Here is a 20,015-nt window from a genome sequence, read left to right as displayed (position 1 = left end):
TTATTTGTAAAGAGAACAACAGCTTATTCACAGCGTCCCTTTAATACGAGCAGCTTTACTGTGTGACTACAGACGCAGTGTCCACTGTCAGTTTGTGTGCAACAATAAAAAAGGCACATTGTGATTTCACAGCAGCCTACGCACTGTAATTGTTTCTTGGACAAAAAGCAGTAGATGCCCGCTGATATTTTGTTTACTATTAAAACCATAATCTGCATTTGTACATAAATTACAGTAATTTAAATCCCGGTGACTCTTCCCTACAAATCTAAAGTCTGCTTTTGGCACATTTCAGGAATTTCTCATCCAGCAAAGCTTTGTTCGATACTCTGATCAAACCAACTGCACATTTTTTTTAGCTCATTGTCCATCTCCAAACACCTTACGATCGTAAAATTAGAACTGTTGATGAAGAGATGGTGTTTATTTATGGTTGTAGATTCCTGGGTTACAGCTGATCACTGGTTATATTAAAATACAGTAGCTCAAACAGCTGCAAAACCTATTTCCCCAGCATGGAGATGCTGACTTCTATAAGCCAAAGCCACAAATATGCGTCTCTGAGTCTTCTATCAAAAGTTACAGCTATCTCTAAGGATTCAGTAATACTAGCTGTACCTCTTAACATGTTCACCCTGAAACTGGAGAAACGGAGTTCAAATGTTTGCAGCGTATAAACAGATTGAAGCAACATTATTTTATTTCACTCGGATATTAGATGCTTTAAATTGTTTTGGGCGTTTGCAGTGGAGGGATAGTGGATATATTGGACAGTGAATATAGAGCTGCCAGGCAGGAGGAAAAGAGGAAGATGACAGATAAGATTGATAAATGTAGTGAGAAGCAGAGGGTTGGTGAGACAGTCCTGTCCCCTAAAGCAGCGGTCTCCAACCTTTTTTGCGCCACGGACCGGTTTATGCCCGACAATATTTTCATGGACCGGCCTTTAAGGTGTCGCGGATAAATACAACAAAATAAAACTAGTACCGGTACCGAAAAAAAGAAAATTTACTCATAACACACGTGAAAAGACCCAGGAAAACCAAGTTAACGATAAAAACGATAACAAAATAACTCCGATAAAAACCCTGAAAACGATACATTTCACACATGAGCCTCAACTCTCGCGGCCCGGTACCAAACGACTCACGGACCGGTACCGGTCCGAGGCCCGGGGGTTGGGGACCGCTGCCCTAAAGGGAGCAGCACGAAGAACAAGAAGAGGCGCAAGAAGTTCTGAACATCTGTATATTTTGTCTTTTGTGAAACCGTGCACAGTTATCGCTTGAGAACAAAAGATCTCACTGCCACAGCCTGTTTAAATAAAGGTTTTAAGCTCCTTTTACTCAGGGAATAATTAACCCTTTAAGACCTACCATAGAACCAAGTCCGCCAGAGCTTATATTATATGTTTACATGCTGTGGAGCCATTTTTGGGAGCATTTCAAGTTACTATACATCAATACAACCATTACAGCCTAGATTTTAATAATATGTCTGCATTAAGTGCATAGTAATTACATAAATTGCAAAAAAGTGCAATAAACTACAAAAAAATTTGAAAATCGTTTTTGTTTTTTTAACATATATTTCTAGTTAGAGAAATTTAAGAGGCTTATCCCTCAAAACTGTAAATACAAAAAAGTTGCACAAAATAGTTTCCCACCACAGGAAATTTATTTTGAGTGTCTTCATAGATTTATTTTTGAAATACACCAATTTTTATATACTGCAGGAAAAACGAAAATAAATATTATAATGCAAATTTGCAAAAAAGCAGCATATGCATCAAAATAAACTATTTCCAGCAGTGCAATATGAGTCCTAAGCATCCCAGAAACCACACAGAAAGTCATAAAGTCAAACATAACTTTTAAAAACACCAGTATAGGCTTATGAGGCCCTGATGGTAAAAAACTACATTTCCACGAAAATGACACTTCCAGTTTCGGGCAGGTCATGGCGGACATGCGATAGTTCATGCTAACGTCTATTCCAACATAGATCTGATCGGATGATCGGATCGGCAAAGCGTGTTTCTGGAATATTATGTTTTTTAGTGCTTTTTATGCAGTTTTTGCAAAGCTATATGTGGAAGGAAACTGTGACCTAGATCAAGCTGATGGCATAAGATGTAAGTACAACTCCTCCGGTTTCATATGCAAAAAAAATTATTGCGCTAGCTTATGTGGTTGCAGAGCTACCGGGATTTAAAAATAGTTATGCAAAACAGAGCGTGCTGCTCTGACCGGTTTTAAAGGGTTAATGCTTGTTTAGAAAAAAATCCACAACTAAGAAGGTGAACAACTGTATTTGTATTTGGTTTTAAAGGGTTAACTAAGCTTATTTAAAACAACATGTGTATGAGCAGTGTTTCTGCAGTCAGAGCTGTGAATGTGAAAGACTTAGGGTTTTGTAATTAGAGTCAGCCTATCAGCTGCCACTATGTGCCTCCATTACGTTAATGAGCGCCGCAATTAAACAATATAATGCAGATCGTTTATGCAAACAAATCGCAAAGGGATGCAAAATTACTACAAAAAGACACAAAAAGACACCCAACAACAGCACAAAAGCAGCCATAAAACGACTTTAAACAGTTAAGACGTGAACCCACACGTCCAAACAGACCACAAAAACACTAAACCACAAAACGAGATACCAAAGAAGTGCAACAAGTTTTTCTGCCCCACATCTACTGCGTGTAGTGGGTCGAGGCCTTTCCTGGCTTGCTCTACCTCGGGGCTTTCCTTTTGATCTTAGATGCTGAATTCTGTCACTCAGATTTTTGTTGAAGTCAAACTGTTTCACAACAAACTGTAAAGTCCTTTAAAAAATGACGTACTTTGTGTCTCCACTAGAAAGCTGTGTGAGAGCTCCTTCGTCAGTTGAGCAATCACGATGGATCATGGAGGAAGTAGTAAAAACTTTCCCTACCCTACCCATCGTACATAGACTTTCACAGAAATCGCTCATCGCGTGGAAAAGAACGACTTTTCTAAGTGAGGCAGAATCCTTTAAAATGCAGCGTTATCATCAGAAGCATCAGGTTGAAGTGTAAAGCAGACGTGTTCTGTGAAACGTCTGACACTCAGCACACGTTTGATTAAAATAAACCAGCAGAGGTGAAGTGTGAAGCTCCACTCAAGGCTTATGTAACAGTTCATGAAGGTTTATTCAGGTGTTATTAGCTAATTAGCTGGGTCCAGTTAAAAATCATGGCCCAGCAACTCATAGTCAAGTTGATGACAAAGTCGTTTTTGCTGTGAAAAGATCCTGTTGTGAGTTTGTTTTATTGATTTATTGTTGGCTCTGTTGTAATTCTAGCTTTTGCTTCCCTCCTGTGTTTTAATGTGTATTCTCTGAGTCTCAATGGGACTACATGTATAAATAAAAGTGTAATTAAACGTTCCGGGAATGATAATACTTCAAATGTGATGCAGGCCGCCAAGATGGCAGCGCGTGAACAACGCGAGGCTCAGTGTCTCTCCAGAATCTGCTATTTAGCGGTTTTTTATCTACTTTTAACCGGATTATTCATCCAGAATTGCTGTGCGTTGCTGACCCTCAAACATACAATAATAACATGGACTGAACCACCACTCACAACCACCAGCACTTTATAGCCTCTGTAGAAATTATCCACATATCTCACTTATCTTAACTGCACTACTGTATAGCTCTGTGTAAATAATCATTCTGTACATACGATAATTTTTAATCCTACAACTGTTTATAACTTGCGTAGTTCACATTTCTGTTTAACTGTATATCTCAGATTCTGTTTAGTTTTTTTATTTCATATTTATATCCTGTTCATAGCCTGTTCATAGCCTGTACTCACTACAGCCTGTACATACTTATAGTTATAGAATATTCACAACATACTTCATACCGTGTACATTATAACATACCATAATAGACCCATTTCTGTAATATACTTACATATCTATATTATTGCTAATATATATTGTAATATATCTATATCACTAAAGCACTTCTGGATGGATGCAAACTGCATTTCGTTGCCCTGTACCTGTGCATGTGCAATGACAATAAAGTTGAATTCTATTCTATTCTATTCTAAAATGTGCAAATTTAGATAACAGCAGTTATTCTATATGTTGCAAATAAAAGACATTTGTTTACTTGATGTTTGTGACACTGTGATGCCTCTTTATGGTCAGCCCTGTGTTCTATGTACCAAGTAGCCAAAATGTAACTTATATATTCAAGGCCACATTTTAAGAGCTAAACTACTCGGCTAAACTAAGTCAGCACCAATGACACAAATATTTAGGAGCAAAGGTTGCACAAGAAAGCAGGCTGAGTTGAAGGAGGATAAGATATTCTTTGCTGATCCCCATATGGAAACTCATTTACTGAATTAGGAGCAATTAGCAGCCATCATAAGGTGTCAGGGGACCAACTCCAACCTGCAAGCCTTGGTCCAGGGAGAATTAATCAGTGCCAGTATAAAGAGAACATGCACACAGAAGGGTCCCACTCTGGCCTGCATTCAAACCTAGTGCTAACTACTGAGCTATTGCACTGGCCATAAGGACAGAGAGGGTTAGCTTCGAAAAGTTTTACAAGCAGCAGTGTGTCTGAGTGTGGATTTACAGTACTTAGCAGGATTAGGAGAAAAAAATCAGTCCAAGCAAGAAGCACACTACATCGCCAGATGTATGCTAGCTTCTAAGTAGTTCCAATACTGCTCAATATACATGTGATTTTTTTTAATATTTAGCAATATATTGGTGCCAGTGTTCAGAAGGCACTTCCATACTTCATTGTCATCTCCCTCTTGAAGGGATCATTTGTTCAGGCAGGCATCACTGTTTACCCAAGTAAGCTGACACAAAGTAATAACAAAGAAAGATGAAAAGGCCACAAAACACGTGATAAAAAAAGGTAACGGAGAGAGAAAGTCGAGCTTCCTCTCTCACACATCTACTCATACCTTCCAGTCACCTGGTGGCATCAGCTGTTCACAGCTATCCTGCAGAGAGAGACAAGCAGACATAACAGACGGAGAGAGAGAGAGAGAATTAAAACTGGAAGAAGAAGTAGTCTGAAGTCACACACAGAAATATTCCTCACACATGCACTGTTGGAACTGAAGAGCAGCACAGACTGTGCACTGTAGGTCCAAACCACAGACACACAACAACACAGTTTCCCAGAGGCGCGTCAGCAGTACAGCACACAAAATGCACTGCACTGTCTGCGACTTTTACAGTCATTACGGTAATTTCTGTGACTCTAAATATACATGTTTTTACAGAACAGTCCGAATGGATTCGACAGAGGGCAAGTGTTTAACTCCTCTCTGCAGTCACCTGTTTCTGCATTCATCTGGTTATTGCTTAATAACTTCTTGATAGATAGAATTATTATATCATTAAAACTGTATGCGGAAATAACTGAATTAATCTGTGTAAAATTACAGAACCGGATAAAACCACAGCTTTGATTTCGTGGTTATCGTGCTTCTTCTTTATGAATGTACCACTTTGGATGCCCAATTTGATACTTTACATACAACGTAAATGTTGCTTATTGAGAAATAAAGAGGGGAAACAATAAACTGAAGACGCCTGCGTCCACACACACAGGACAGTGCTGCAGAGAGCAGTAAAAATCTGCAAAATCTGAAATGCAGGCTGACTATTTTTCATTTTGATTCCTGAGCCACAGTATACTTGATAAAATGCAATACTAGATAAATACTGATAAAAAAGTGTTCTTACTTTACATCTAGTTAATAGTTTGAAGTAGGGATGCACCGATACCGATACTGGTATCGGGTATCGGGGCCGATACTGTAAAATGTGTGTGTACTCATACTCGTAAAAGTTAACCGATACCATGAACCGATACCAACTTATTTCATTAATCAGAGGGTGGCTTGTCATTTCTGTTGTAGTTTTTTAGATTGGCCACTAGGGGGACATCCCGCGCTAAACAGGCGCAGGGTTAGGCGAGTGAGACTGGCGGCTCCAGATAAAAAAGAGAAACTGGAGGCTGCTGTAGCTAGGCTAAACAAAATGTCAGCAGTGTGGACCGCAATAACTGCAATAATTTAAAAGTTTATTTTATTCTCAAACCTAATTTGTATTTATTTTATTCCAAACAGAAGTGTTTATTTATTATTCTGAAAGCTCGAGACAGTGCCAATAGTTCAGTGATATTTTGTAAAATTACAATGTGGAGACTCTGCAATAATTTAACAGAAGTGCTTATTTTTCACTTGAAATTTTTTTGTGGTCATTTTTATTAAGATTTTATTTTTTATCGGCAGGGAATATAATAAAACCTGTCTTCCAATTAATTGTATTTGTGTGTGTGTGTGTGTGGTAGAAGTATCGTTTTTTGTACTCTGTATCGGCAAATACTCAGATCCAAGTATCGGTATCGTATCGGTTTGAAAAAATTGGCATCGTTGCATCCCTAGTTTGAAGTCTATCAGACGTCTGCGTGTGCGGTTAGTGCTGTAATGTGCATTCCCATTCGACAAAGATGATTTATTAAAGCGCATGTGGGAAACTGGGAACAAATCCGCAGTAAGAAACGAAAAAGTGATGGAGAATGGTGATTTTTTTAAAAAAAAGAAGTAAACAGTAAACAGATCCCCTTCGCAGGAGCCACTTCAGCAGCGTGTGCAGCTGTAACGCTGAGGTAAATGATCGAGGCATAAAAATAACACTTTTGTCGTCTGGCCTCAGCGGTGAAATGAGTCACGTCCTCTGGGCCAGTCTGACACCTTCACTGCCAAAAATAAAATAAAAAATCAAATCAAATTCAGAGACTGACAAGCTGGTTTGAGTCAACGTGACAGCTGTGACAGTCAAAGCGTTCCAGCTCTGCCGGACAAATTATTAATCAGACAGTCGATCTTTTTTAATCTTGCACGAGGGGCTCACTTTTTAGGGAACCTGGTCTCGAATGACAGTTGAAAGGATGGGCTCACCTTTTCTAAAGTCTTAAAACAACGCTCACACGTGCACTGAGACACGGTTTGAGATTTCAATCAAGTGACTCTCATCCAGAGTAAAATTTTAACAAAGTACTTGCTGTTGAAGTTATGCTAACACATGTACAGGTCAACAATACAAAATATTAAGCAGAATATAATATTAATATCCATTAAAAAAATCATCCCAGAATATGATGCTACTTTAAAAAAAAAAACACTTTTGATATTAAAGTGATATTTTTTATATTCCTGATGGTAACAAGTTAAAATGACATTTCAAGCTCAAAAAATGGCGAGTATCATAAAACATACTGTTAGTGGTATGTTAATTAACATTATGTTAATGGTAGAAAACTTTAAAATGCTATTATGATGGTATATGAACTGATTAAAGTAAGTAAATATGTCCATAAAAACAGACATTATTTTTTGATATTGGTAAATGGCCTGTATTTGTATAGCGCTTTTCTAGTCCCTAAGGACCCCAAAGCGCTTTACACTACATTCAATTCAATTCAATTTTATTTATATAGCGCCAAATCACAACAAAAGTCGCCTCAAGGCGCTTCATAGATACAGAGAAAAACCCAACAATCATATGACCTCCTATGAGCAAGCACTTTGGCGACAGTGGGAAGGAAAAACTCCCTTTTAACAGGAAGAAACCTCTGGAAGAACCAGGCTCAGGGAGGGGCGGGGCCATCTGCTGCGACCGGTTGGGGTGAGAGAAGGAAGACAGGATAAAGTCATTCACCCATTGACACACTGGTGATGGCAGCTACATTGTAGCCACAGCTGCCCTGGGGCGCACTGACAGAGGCGAGGTTGCCGGACACTGGCGCCACCGGGCCCTCTGACCACCACCAGTAGGCAAACATGGGGTTAGTATCTTGCCCAAGGATATTTGTCATGCAGCCAGGAGGCAGCCTGGGATCGAACCACCGACCTTCTGATTAGTGTCTGACCTGCTCTGCCTGAGCTACAGCCACCCATAATTACAGTGAAACCACCGTTTTAATGGACAACCCAACAACTACTGATACTGCTCCATAAAACTAAAATAAGAAAATCAATTTTTTTTTGGTGTTTATTGGGGTCTGGGCCAAAGAGGCAGCGACCTAAGCAGAGATTGTCCCACCTCAGCATGTTAGGTCTGCCCCGGGATCTCCTCCCATTCCCTAAACACCTCACCAAGGAAGCATCCAGGTGGGGTCCTAGTCATGTCTGACCTACGCACGATCTGATATCCTCGTGTTGGTGTTGTTCCCAAATCATCATACTAAAGGTTGTTCCAGGATCAACATTGCAAGTGACCAATCAGAATGTTGTGATGTCATACTTTTGCGACTTCGGGAAAAACCGGCGTAAAACAAAAAACTGTACTTAAGCTGCGAGAAACCGCCTTTGTCCGCCGATCAACGGACCCTAACCCTAACCCTTTAATAAACGCTAAGCAGAATTGATATTGTCCTTGCAACATTGGAATTTCATAAATGCACGAATGGGTTGGTGCGCAAAAGAATAACGTCACAATAATGTGATTGGTCACTTGCAATGTTGAACCTGGAACAACATTTTCATGATGATCTGGGAACAACACCAACACGAGGATATCAGATCATCCTCTGACCTACCTCCAGTGGCAGCGTCTAGTCTAGAGACATACATATTAACTGGAAAGCATGCTATATCAGAAAGGGAATACCTCTTTAAATGTACATTTTTAGCCATTTATTAAGGAATTTTTACATTTTTAAATCAAATTCATAATGATGTAATTAGTATCACACACGTGCACCGATAACAGTTTTAAATACAGGCAGACACTTGATTTATGTCCCACAGTATCACACAGTTCATCACGTTTCGATGCTCAGCTAAACTGATGTTTGTTTTAAGACACAAATAAACGCAGTGAGCCCATCGTTTGAGAGCAGATGTATTTATAAAAAGCTTATTTCTTTTCTGTCATAAATAAATCCATCCTAATGTGTAATAAAATAACACATGATTAGGAGATACATTTAAAATGATTTTGTTGCCATTTGTCATGGCAACGGTGACATCACCCATCCTAACCTGTGTTATTTTGGAATGTATCACTTATTCTTGCTCTGCTGCTTTTGCAAAGCTTAAAGCAGAGCAGGAACATCTGGAAATCCGGTAAAAAAAAAAAATGAGTGCATGCACATGAGGTTAGACACCAATCAGAACATCACACAGATGGTCTTCACACTGCTTCATTGTTAAACATGCACAGTTTGAGTCTTTGTTTGTGAGTTTAAATGAGGGATTCTGGAAACATTTCTGAAAGAAAATATGACAACATTAAAAATGGAATCTGCACATATGCATAGTCAAAAGGAAAAGTGCTGGAATAAGGGATGATAGAAGTTTAAGTAATTAGTAATGAATACTGAAAAAAAGGAAAGGAGTGGCACTCAGAGTCAGATCGGGGACACACCTAAAAAGAAAGAAAGATGTCACTAAAAACAGCGGGATCTGAAGCTGCCCAGCAGAACAGAATGAGCTAACTGTGTGCTGGGTAGAGAAGGTGAAGGTGTGAGGGTGACATAGAAATGTGCAGCGTAAAGGGCAACTTCAGTCCCCGCAGATTTCATGCATTGTTCTCAGATGGAAAATGTTAGTGATGATAGTACGGTGGTCGGACCAGCAGGTGGCACTCTTCTCTTTCTTATTACTCCCATCCCCAGCAGAGTAGGGGATGTGCTGCATCTCAGTTCAGGGAAAAGGAAGACCACAAACACACTGCTCATGGAAACCAATAGGGATGAACTCTTAGAGATGGTGTAAGGCTTCCTTTACTGCAGGTGATCCCCACAGACTGTGTACTCTGTAAGGCTGCATAGTGACGCTGTTGTGGAGATGTTGTGGTTCTTTGCCGCCATCTCTGAATGTCAGTAGCTGGTTTAGTGAATGTTTGCCTTACTTTTTAGGGGTTTTCTTTTCTTCCCTGTCAGATATTTTTGTTGAAATGCAGGACTACGTATAATTAATCAGGTAGAGAAAAATCTGGGGAATGATGTGATAAAGTCTGATCTTAGAGGTTCTACAAAGAACGGAGAGGGGAAACAATGTTGTCATTGAGGCAAGTATAAAGCAGCATAAATAATACTCTGCAAGATAGTAGGCCTAGTCACAGGTTTGTGTGTTGCAATGCTGCTCAAGTGGTTTTATAGATTATATATAAGAGTCAGATATGGGGATTTTATTGTGAAAGTATTTGACGTATAAAGGAAAATATGCACTGCAAACCAAACATGTTTCTTCTGCAGCTGTTAAGACATTTAAAATATTTAACATTTAAGAATAAAACACTGAAAATTAAAATTGGAAGTCTAAAAAATTACATTTGATCAGAGTTAAAGGCTAATTTGCTAAGCTGTGGTAGTTTCCAGGTCGGTTGTTTTTTTGACACATTTTTTAACTTTTTTCTTGTAATATGATTATATTGATATATGATTAGGGATGCAACGATACCAATTTTTTCAAACCGATACGATACCGATACTTGGATCTGAGTACTTGCCGATACTGAGTACAAAAACCGATACTTCTACCACACACACACAATTGCAATGAATTGGAAGACAGGTTTTATTTTATTCTCTGCCGATAAAAAAATAAAATCGTAATAAAAATGACCACAAAAAAAATTTCAAGTGAAAAATAAGCACTTCTGTTAAATTATTGCAGAGTCTCCACATTGTAATTTAACAAAATATCACTGAACTATTGGCACTGTCTGAGCTTTCAGAATAATAAATAAACACTTCTGTTTGGAATAAAATAAATACAAATTAGGTTTGAGAATAAAATAAACTTTTAAATTATTGCAGAGTGTCCAATTTCATATCGCGGCTCGAGTATGCTGAGAAGACGGTTCAATCCTATGTTTTCCACGACCGGCATTGGCTGGTCATCCAGAGCGATAAAATGAGTCAGAGCCTCTGTTATTTTAACTGCCCGTGGATTTTCTCTTGACATTTTTCATCGCTTTTCCAAAACCTGAGTTAAAGTTGGCTGTTCCGGTCCACACTGTTGACATTTTGTTTAGCCTAGCTACAGCAGCCTCCAGTTTCTCTTTTTTTATCTGGAGCCGCCAGTCTCACTCGTCTAACCCTGTGCCTGTTTAGCGCGGGATGTCCCCCTAGTGGCCAATCTAAAAAACGACAACAGAAATGACAAGCCACCCTCTGATTAATGAAATAAGTTAGTATCGGTTCATGGTATCGGTTAACTTTTACGAGTATGAGTACACACACATTTTACAGTATCGGCCCCGATACCCGATACCAGTATCGGTATCGGTGCATCCCTATATATGATATAATATTTTTATGTGATATAACAAACTACGTATGTAACAAAGCTTCAGATTTATTGTTTATTCCTTTGGTGAAAGAGAAAAAGCTGATGCTCGGTCATTGGACCTAGTTTTTGTTTGTTTATAGAGTTTGACTCTGAATCTGACAAGAAGTTTACAATGTGTCACTACAACTGTCATGCTAGCTGCTGTCATGCTAACACTGATACTAAATGCTACATTCTTCTATAGTGACAATGACAATTTAACACAATTTATGTTTAAAAAAATATCATAACTATAATTACCGGTGCCAAAAATGGCAAATATCTTTACATATACCTTTACTTGTGTTGAGATTTTTGAATTTAAAACGAAATATTATGAACAATTTACTGATCTTATTACTTAAGTGAGATTTTCTACACAGGAACTGTTTGTTTTGTTATTTTTACCATAATTGCTCCCGACTTTGTCATCCACCTTAGAATATTAAACATCTACTTTAGTGTCTAGTCTAGTGTGTGTTTGAATCAGTGTACTAGTGATCAGATGTTTCTACTTGTTATGGTAGTTACCGGGAGGACCCCGCTGGTCCGACGGCGGGTCTGGCGGAGCCAGTGCCGTGCGAAGACATGCCAGCGGTGAGTGGAGCGACTGGGGGGAGGGGGGTTGTTAAGAGGCGCGGGGGCGGTGGGGCCCTGGAGCCCCCCTGATGCCTCCTCTCCTTTATCCTGCTGTGTTGTGAAACAAGCATAACAAGGTGGTTACTGGGAAACATCTGGGGAAGACATAGCAGCAACATACAGTCAACATAAAAACATGCTAATCATTCATGGTTTATTTCTAATACGCTTAGAAATGAGCTCCAGGCGTGTCAAACATCAAACATAAGGTTCACAGGCCTGATCTAAATTCATATACGCTGCATGTTTTTGTCCCTCGATGGGTAAAAACTGTAAACATTAAAGTGAATGTGGGAAAAAAATCCCACAACTCTGACTATCTATGCGTTTTGGACATTTTCAGAAGGATCTTTTACTTCTCTACTAAGACTGAGTTTATTAATATTACTTACTTTAAATCAAATTAGAATGAACCGGCATTTATATTGTGACTTACCAACAAAGCACTACTGGGCTGTAAATCAGGCCAGTGAAAAATAATGAGTTTGACACGCCTGCTCGAAGCCTTTAAAAGTCCAAGGAAGGAGATTTCTTGCGTAACTTAATTGCTTCGTTTCTGTTCCAGTGTCATCACAAAAGGTCAGGCTGAAGATCTGTGGCCTTCCTTTTATTGAGGAACAAGTTGTGGGCAGAGACCTGCTGGAGTAGACTGTCCACATGCAACTCAAAACCAGGACCATGCTGGATTCATATCACAAGGGAAGCTTCAGAGTGGAAAAGTGTGTCTCAGCTTTTAGACATACCAGATGTCATGTTAGAATGAATTATTATTACAGGTTATATGATACAATAAGACATAAGTAACATTTTGTGTGATGTCCTTTTAGCCTTAGTACCCCTAAAATCTAAACTAATTCAAATTTTAAGCACTAGTAAGTTAGTGTACAAAAATCTTTTATTTGTTATGAGGCTTTTACTGTGAAACAACAGCTGTTGTTGTTTTTTCCTTGGCTTGTAGTTATTCATGTTGCAGCAATATTATATTAAACTGAGAAAAAGAAAGCACCCGCATAGCATAATGCTGCCACCACCGCGCTTCACTATAGGGACGTAGGGACGTTTTCTACCATTTAAATGCACCACTGTTAGTTTATTTCTAGTTTTAAAAGCTGAGACACATGAAAATCTTTAGAACGTCTCCGCTGTCCCCATATGAACTGAATGCAGCATTAGTCCGACATGCCTTACGACGAGTTTACCAGTGTTTCGTTCCAGAAGGTAATCACTCAGTAACCGCTCTTAAAGGTCACTAACATGCTACTGCACAACACCGGAGCAACAGACTTCGAAAGAGCTGGGAGGGGAATAAAAGAGCGAGTGTGTCTGGGCTGAAGTGCTCTTCGACTGAACGATAACTCGAGTCGTGCAGACACGTAGCTTGATCGATGGCTCAGTTATTTACAAGCAGAGAGTCGTAATGAGCAGGGCTAACGACCTTTAGCTGATCAATGGCAGAATTAGTCGTTCATATTGATGCGTGGCATGTTGTGCTCCTTTAAATAAGCTACTGAGACAAATAAAAGACCTACTCTATATACTGGATGTCTTATTTCTGACGCACTGGTAAAGTGAGTCACGCCTAATGTGGTTTTATTTGCCGCCTCTCTGATTCCTCCAGCACAAATAAGAGGCCTGTCTGAAGCACAGGACTTGTCCGCATGTATTTATGCTTGTTTTCGTGTTCTTCTGGGTTTGATTGATGTTGTTGTTGCCAATTTGTTTCTATTATGATCACAACAGCTTTGTCACAATTGGCCAATCAGGGTTCGCAATCAATTTCCTTTCTCTGAACTTGCCTGTCCTGCTGTATTGGCTCAAGCATCCTTCATCTCTTTTCTTTCTTCTCCATTAACACAAAGTCACTTCACCAGGAAATTGCTCATATCTGGCCTCTTCACGTCCCTTTTCCATTTGGTATCGTCTATACCATTTTTATCATTACTGCAATGAGAGGCATTCAAGAGCCCCTGACTCAGCCACAACTTGTACCTGTTGCTTATTTAATGGATAAGTGGACTGGAATAAGTGGCTCTTATGTAACCGCCTACTGTCTATTCGCTGTTTTTCCCTCTATGTCCTGCACCGCTCCCTCTCTGTCGCTTTCCCTCCTCTTAAATGAGCTTTCATCTTCTCACGGTGCTGCTATCAAAGAGTCATGGTTGGATGGAGATCATTAATTTCCTCCTCCACTGGTAAACAAGCTCATCGTCTAATTATAAGTCATCACAGCTAATGAGCACAAACATCTCCGTTATAAAATGCCAAGAGTTTCTGAGGACGTCGTCCTGCGAGCGCTAATCAGCTACATGACAGGAAGGTTAATGGCAACAAAGAGAACGCACGGTAAAATAAACAGGTCGACTAACCATGTCTGAGTCCACTCCTCTCTGCTCCGGCAGCAGGGGCTTCTCCTCCGTGAACTGCTGCTCCTTCATCCCCGCCATCCTGGACAGCAACCTGCAATCACCATGGCAACACGCAGAAAAAGACACATCTAAGGTTACGCTCGCATTTCATCACACAGAGCACGCTGTGGAGCTGACCTTAAAACAACAGTTAAAATAAAAGAATCATTCGCATCTCTGTGAGATGACGGCAGCGGTGACGTCCTTCACCGGATGATTTCAGAAATCTGGGAGGAATCGGATCGCTGAAAATGTTTCTGCTGACCTGGAATAAACAGAGCTGCTCACAGATGAGGAGCTGATTGGAAACAGAGACGGAGTCATGATGCAAAACAGCTTTGCTACAAACCTGCTGCCATCCTTTGAAAAATTTAACAGCAATGAAAATGTATTTCTATCACTTTTTGGAAATAGAGACAAAATTTACATATACAGTGGGGGAGAGAATCTAGAGCACAGTAATGACCAGAATTTTAAAAAGCCTGGGAGAAATGTCTAAGAGCAAAGGTAAGGACATGTGAAATCCCCCACAGTGAGTCAGTCGATCCACTGGAGGCATTTAGGACATTTGTACATGCATATTTTTGCCTTCTCTTTTTGTGATATTGGTTGTAACAAAAGAGTAAAACATGGCAGTTTTATCCAAAAATTAATTCAAGAGCACAATTAAACAAAAAATGACTCCATGAATGCATTTCATGTTAAACCTGAGCCCTAAATTTAAAGTGATGCTTTTTCTTAAACATCATTGTACACTTCTGTAAATGCTTCTTGGTAGCTTTTGGAGCATGTTTCATAGACTAGCTTAGCGGTCCCCAACCTTGTTTGGTTTAATGTCAGACAATATTTCCACGGCCTTTAAGGTGTCGCGGATAAATACAATAAAATAAAATGATACGACCAAGACAAAAACTGTGGTATTTTTTAAATAAAATAATAAACGCAAATTCACTGTGTAATTGTGTAACTTTATTAGCAGCGTCCTCCTGAAATGCACCAACAACACTGAGAGTAACATCCTCCTCTCTGCCCCTTCATGCTCTCTGAACGCATAAATATTTCTTTCAAAATAAGACACACAACTACAAAACGAATATAAAGTACAGGAAAATATGTAATTCACCATAACGCTAAATCAATGAGTGCCCTGTGCTTGTTTCTCTGCAACGAGATGGTCCCACCTGGGCGTAATGGGGGACAATGACTCCGCAATTTTGTTTTGGTAGCTGTAACTGCAGAAAGCCCCGCTCCACACATGATGTCAGAAATGGCAACAGGGTTTTTAGTGCTGTTGTGGCAATCTCGGGGTATTCTGCCGTGACTTTATCCATAAATTTCACACCCGAGCCCTCAACCCTCGTGGCTCAGTACCAAACGACTCGGCCCGGGGGTTGGAGACCGCTGGACTAGCTACTAATATTATGGTCTGTTATGCAGTACATACTGTCCAAAAAGCTTGTGCTCCAATTTTGAGTTTAATTCTAGTATTTTGTTAGCTCTTTATTTAGCACTGATTACACAATATGTGTGTCTCTGCAATTTACATGTATGTTTTCTGAATGCAGCTAGCTAACCAAGCTAGCTATCATTAGCTGGTAACTTATAACTTCACCCTTCCATCCATATAATGTGATTTCTGGCTTCGAAAGCACAATATGCTAGCAACCAAAATGCTAATGTTAAAGCTTCTTGTTCAAAACCCTTATGCTCCAATTTTGAGTTTAATTCTAGTATTTTGTTAGCTCTTTATTTAGCACTGATTACACAATATGTGTGTCTCTGCAATTTACATGTATGTTTTCTGAATGCAGCCAGCTAACCAAGCTAGCTATCGTTAGCTGGTAACTTATAACTTCACCCTTCCATCCATATAATGTGACTTCTGGCTTCGAAAGCACAATATGCTAGCAACCAAAATGCTAATGTTAAAGCTTCTTTCTTCAAAACCCGTGAGTGATGTTGCTATGATTACGCCCACTTTTTATATAAAAAAAACATGCTGTATTTAAACGCTACTGTAAACATGTAAATACTAGAAAATGTTGCAGCAGCCAAACACATGCCAACTGGTCTCTAACAAGTTTGGTGCTTTCACTAGATTTTTAATGAGATTATCTTTCAGTTTGATTTCCCTTTGTGGTACAGACCATCCAAGAATTAGCAAATGAGCTAGTTAGCAGGTATGATAGCGCTCCATGCTCTTGTTCAAATATGGCTAATGCTGGCTCCAAAAACGTGGCTGTAGCCAAAATACTAACACTGAGGCTTAAAATGCACACACTATAAAAATATGGGCGAAAGCACAGACACTGTGTCCATCTTTTACATAGTGTGTGGTTCTGCACAATTCTAAACTCTATATGTCAGTCCCCGAGGAGTAAACCAAAGTGGAGAGGAATAAAGAGGAAAAGTATGATCATCACTGTAATGATCATACTTTGCAAAGTAACAAAAACGCATTCACAATTGGAGTGGACATGGATGCTTACTGACCGCGATTCCTCTTTTAAAAGTGGAGCTTGGGAGTGCACACGCTGCAAGAAAAACGGGGCTACGTGAAGGTCTGATCAAGCAGGCTTATTGTGCTTTACAACACGGCCACAGCACATAGTTACAAGGAAGCCAACAGACACTGACACTTGAACACACCCTGCGAGTGGGCTCAGCCAGCATCAGAAGATTAACAGTGCTAGATGTTGACATCAGTCCACCAACAGTGAAACACAGAGGAGCATGAACATGCCCACGCTCAAAGGGCTCAGGGCTAATTTAGCTGAGACTGCAGGCCTCAGCACTGGCAGGCTTTGTTGCATTTATTTTACATTAAATTGCACTATCAAGACAAACTGAGGAGATGCAATGCCCTTCACTGGTAACCATCAGCCCAAATCAGCTGCATGCACGGCTGACAGAATTGTGTTACAGAGTTTGATTTCAAAAAAGTACTTCACTCTATACACTTTAAGGACTTTCTCTGCCTCACATTTATGGCCAGTTTCATCACCAATTAGGCTAACATGCTCATCTTTGGACTGCAGTAGAAAGCCAGAGCACCCGGAGGAAGCCCACGCAGGCAAAGAGCAAAAAAGGAAAGGCCCCAGCCAGGATTTGATCACTGTAATTACATTGTCACTGTGTTGCTATCTATAAATGCTAACCACTTTCAGGCTTTGGTGAAGCATGTATGGATTCTGTATATGACCCTACAAAGCTGCAGGTATTGGTCACCAGCTAACTGCCTTGTCAAACCAACTCCTAATATTTAAGTAATAAATGTGCAGCAGGTGTTATCTGACATTTTCCTTTTCAAATTTTCTCAAATTTCAGTTACATGAATCGATTAAATATCAAAGCAATAGATACTGAAAATATAACATAAAACCAAAACTATATGAAATATCCAAAATGTTTAATGAGATTTGGATAAATCCCCTTCAGCACCACCCTGACCGTGACATCATCATCTCTGCGTCTGATCTGATCTGTCTCATTTTTCGTTCTCTCCAGCCTCTTTTGTCCTCTACTGCAGCCTCTCCCCTCTCTCTGGCAGTCATGCAGCATAATCTCTGCGTTTTATCCAACACCCTTAAAGAGACAAAGCCCAGATGCCACTTACACTTGCTCCCGGATGCTGATGAAGTGTGTGTTTGTGTGGGTGTGTGTGACCTTACAATGTCAGAACTACTACTTAACATGGAAAGAATCTTCCACCCTAGGAAATAAAACACATCATCGCAGCAGCGTTTTTTTAAGCAAAGCCTCACCAGTCAAAACAAATATATGACTTGCTCTGTCTGTGCTAGTGGCAGTGACAGAAGGTGACTTTCTGAGCACAGAGTAGACTGCAGCCTTTGTGTCTGGTGCTCAACTAAATTCTCCAGAGCTGAATGCCTACGTCTATTTTGTATTTGTATTTGTATTTTGTGTGCTGAACTTCTAAGTCCTGCTGATTGCTGGTTTATGTTTTTGGTATTCCTTCTTTCAGTTTACCCTTCCTCCCTTCTGTCACCCTTCCATTGTAAAAGTCTCGATCAGTGATTTCCCCAGTTTACTTATTTCCTGTTTTATTTTGGTAAGCCCTTTCTTGTATGTTTGGTATTTAGTTTTACCTTCCCTGTCTAGTTTTCCTGATTAGTTACAGCTGTGTTCCCTGGTGTTTCTGTGTGGAGAGAGGGCCTTTTTGTTGTTGCTCCCTGGCTAACTTGCGGGAAGCAAGACCAAAGGACACCTCTGTCTCCTCCTTGTCTGAGCTCGCCACATTGATGTCAGAAGTGGGATAGCTCACCCTCGCCGGAATGGAGAGAGACATTCAGAGGCTGGAGCAAGCCGTCGAGGAGAGCATTCACTGCTTGCGGAGCTGGCGATTGAAGAGAGAGGAAGTGACTGGCCATGTAAGTCCCTGACAGGTCCCGACGGCACGACTGCACCGTGGCAGCGGCCTGTCGCGACAGACGCTAGGACAATGCTTCATGGGCTGCCTCTGTCGACCAACACGCCGAGCCCCCAACAGCCAGCAGTAATGCCTACAACGCCAGCTAAGGTACCGAAATACAACGGGCTAACCCCACTGGAGCCCTACCTCTCACAAGTCCAGCTAGCAGCGAGGCATAGTGGCTGTAGCGACAAAGAGGCTGCTACGCACCTAGCGCTAGCATTGGAAGGAGCTGTATGCTCGTCGTGGCTACCCGGATTTCCCAGCAGCAGCCCGTGAGGAGCTTAGCCTGCATGCTTTTCTGCGAGGACTCTTTCCAGAGCGACTGCGCCAACACGTCCGCCTGGCCATGCCTTGAACTCGGGCGTCCCTGTTAACGGACCGACCGTTGCTACCGGTGCGATGAGCCTGGCCATGTGGCACGCGACTGCCTTGCGCCCGCCCCGAAGACCAGAACTATGCGGCCTCAGGGAAACAAGAGGGGGAGCAGTGTAGTGAGGGGACCACCGCTCCAGCTTCCTGCCCCCCTCCAAGAACAATGCACGGTGGTGGGCCGAGTCGGGCATATCAAGGGATTCTACCTGAGCTGCTGTGTTGAGGACCAGCCCTGCCGGGCCCCGGTGGATATGGGGTCTACTATTTCCCTAATACGACCTGGAGTGCTACCTGGGACGTCCGGGCCGCTTGTGATGGGTTGGTCACCCACCGACACCCAGCTGATGACGGTGACGGGGGAGAGGACTGACATGCGGGGGAAGAAACCATTGCGGATCCGAGTGAAGGATCTGGAGCTGGTGCATGACTTCTGGCTTACTGACATCCAAGACCAGTGCATCATCAGCCTTGATCTGCTGACCCGTTGGGGGGCCTGCGTTGACACCGTGAAGCTGGCTATCACTCTTGGTACAGAGACTCTGGCCCTCCAGTGCGACCAAAAGCAGGGAACGGAGGGGACCACAGACAGACAAGCCGGGCTTCAGGCAGCTGCCGCTCAACAGACTTCGGTCTGTAGGTGTACTCAGACCACCAGCATTCAAAGGGGTTTAAACAGAGCATTCCCAACACGTTCTACGCCAAACTTGCAAGCCGTCATATTCAATCGATGACTATTCAAATAGAAAGCTCAAATATAAGTTAATTAGTAAAAGGCTGAAATTTTTAAAAAAAATCACAATGGAAAAAGATT

General features: G+C 41.0%; 1 protein-coding gene and 1 long non-coding RNA gene across 6 annotated transcripts in view; both read right to left on the bottom strand.

The window, feature by feature from the left end:
- The window catches only part of ndrg4 (NDRG family member 4), an 80,014-nt gene that overhangs the window by 28,938 nt on the left and 31,061 nt on the right, over positions 1–20,015 (bottom strand). For 3 of the 5 annotated variants that reach the window (XM_085166821.1, XM_085166822.1, XM_085166823.1), the window contains 3 exons: positions 14,359–14,449; positions 11,885–12,043; positions 4,964–5,002 (listed from right to left, as the gene is read on the bottom strand). In XM_085166821.1, the coding sequence (XP_085022947.1) occupies positions 4,964–5,002; positions 11,885–12,043; positions 14,359–14,449 (289 nt within the window). The remainder of the gene's footprint in view (positions 1–4,963; positions 5,003–11,884; positions 12,044–14,358; positions 14,450–20,015) is intronic. The other 2 variants (XM_085166824.1, XM_085166825.1) reach the window with 1 other exon arrangement.
- On the bottom strand, positions 7,189–11,878 carry LOC146513536 (uncharacterized). The gene is made up of 2 exons (XR_014875144.1): positions 8,610–11,878; positions 7,189–8,208 (listed from the first exon to the last, which is right to left on the bottom strand). It is a non-coding gene; the product is annotated as an uncharacterized LOC146513536 (long non-coding RNA).

Source organism: Neolamprologus multifasciatus, chromosome 7, assembly GCF_963576455.1.
Source record: "Neolamprologus multifasciatus chromosome 7, fNeoMul1.2, whole genome shotgun sequence".
Classification (NCBI taxonomy): domain Eukaryota; kingdom Metazoa; phylum Chordata; class Actinopteri; order Cichliformes; family Cichlidae; genus Neolamprologus; species Neolamprologus multifasciatus.
Note: the sequence above shows the minus strand (reverse complement) of the source record. Positions and strands in the feature narration are given on the sequence as shown.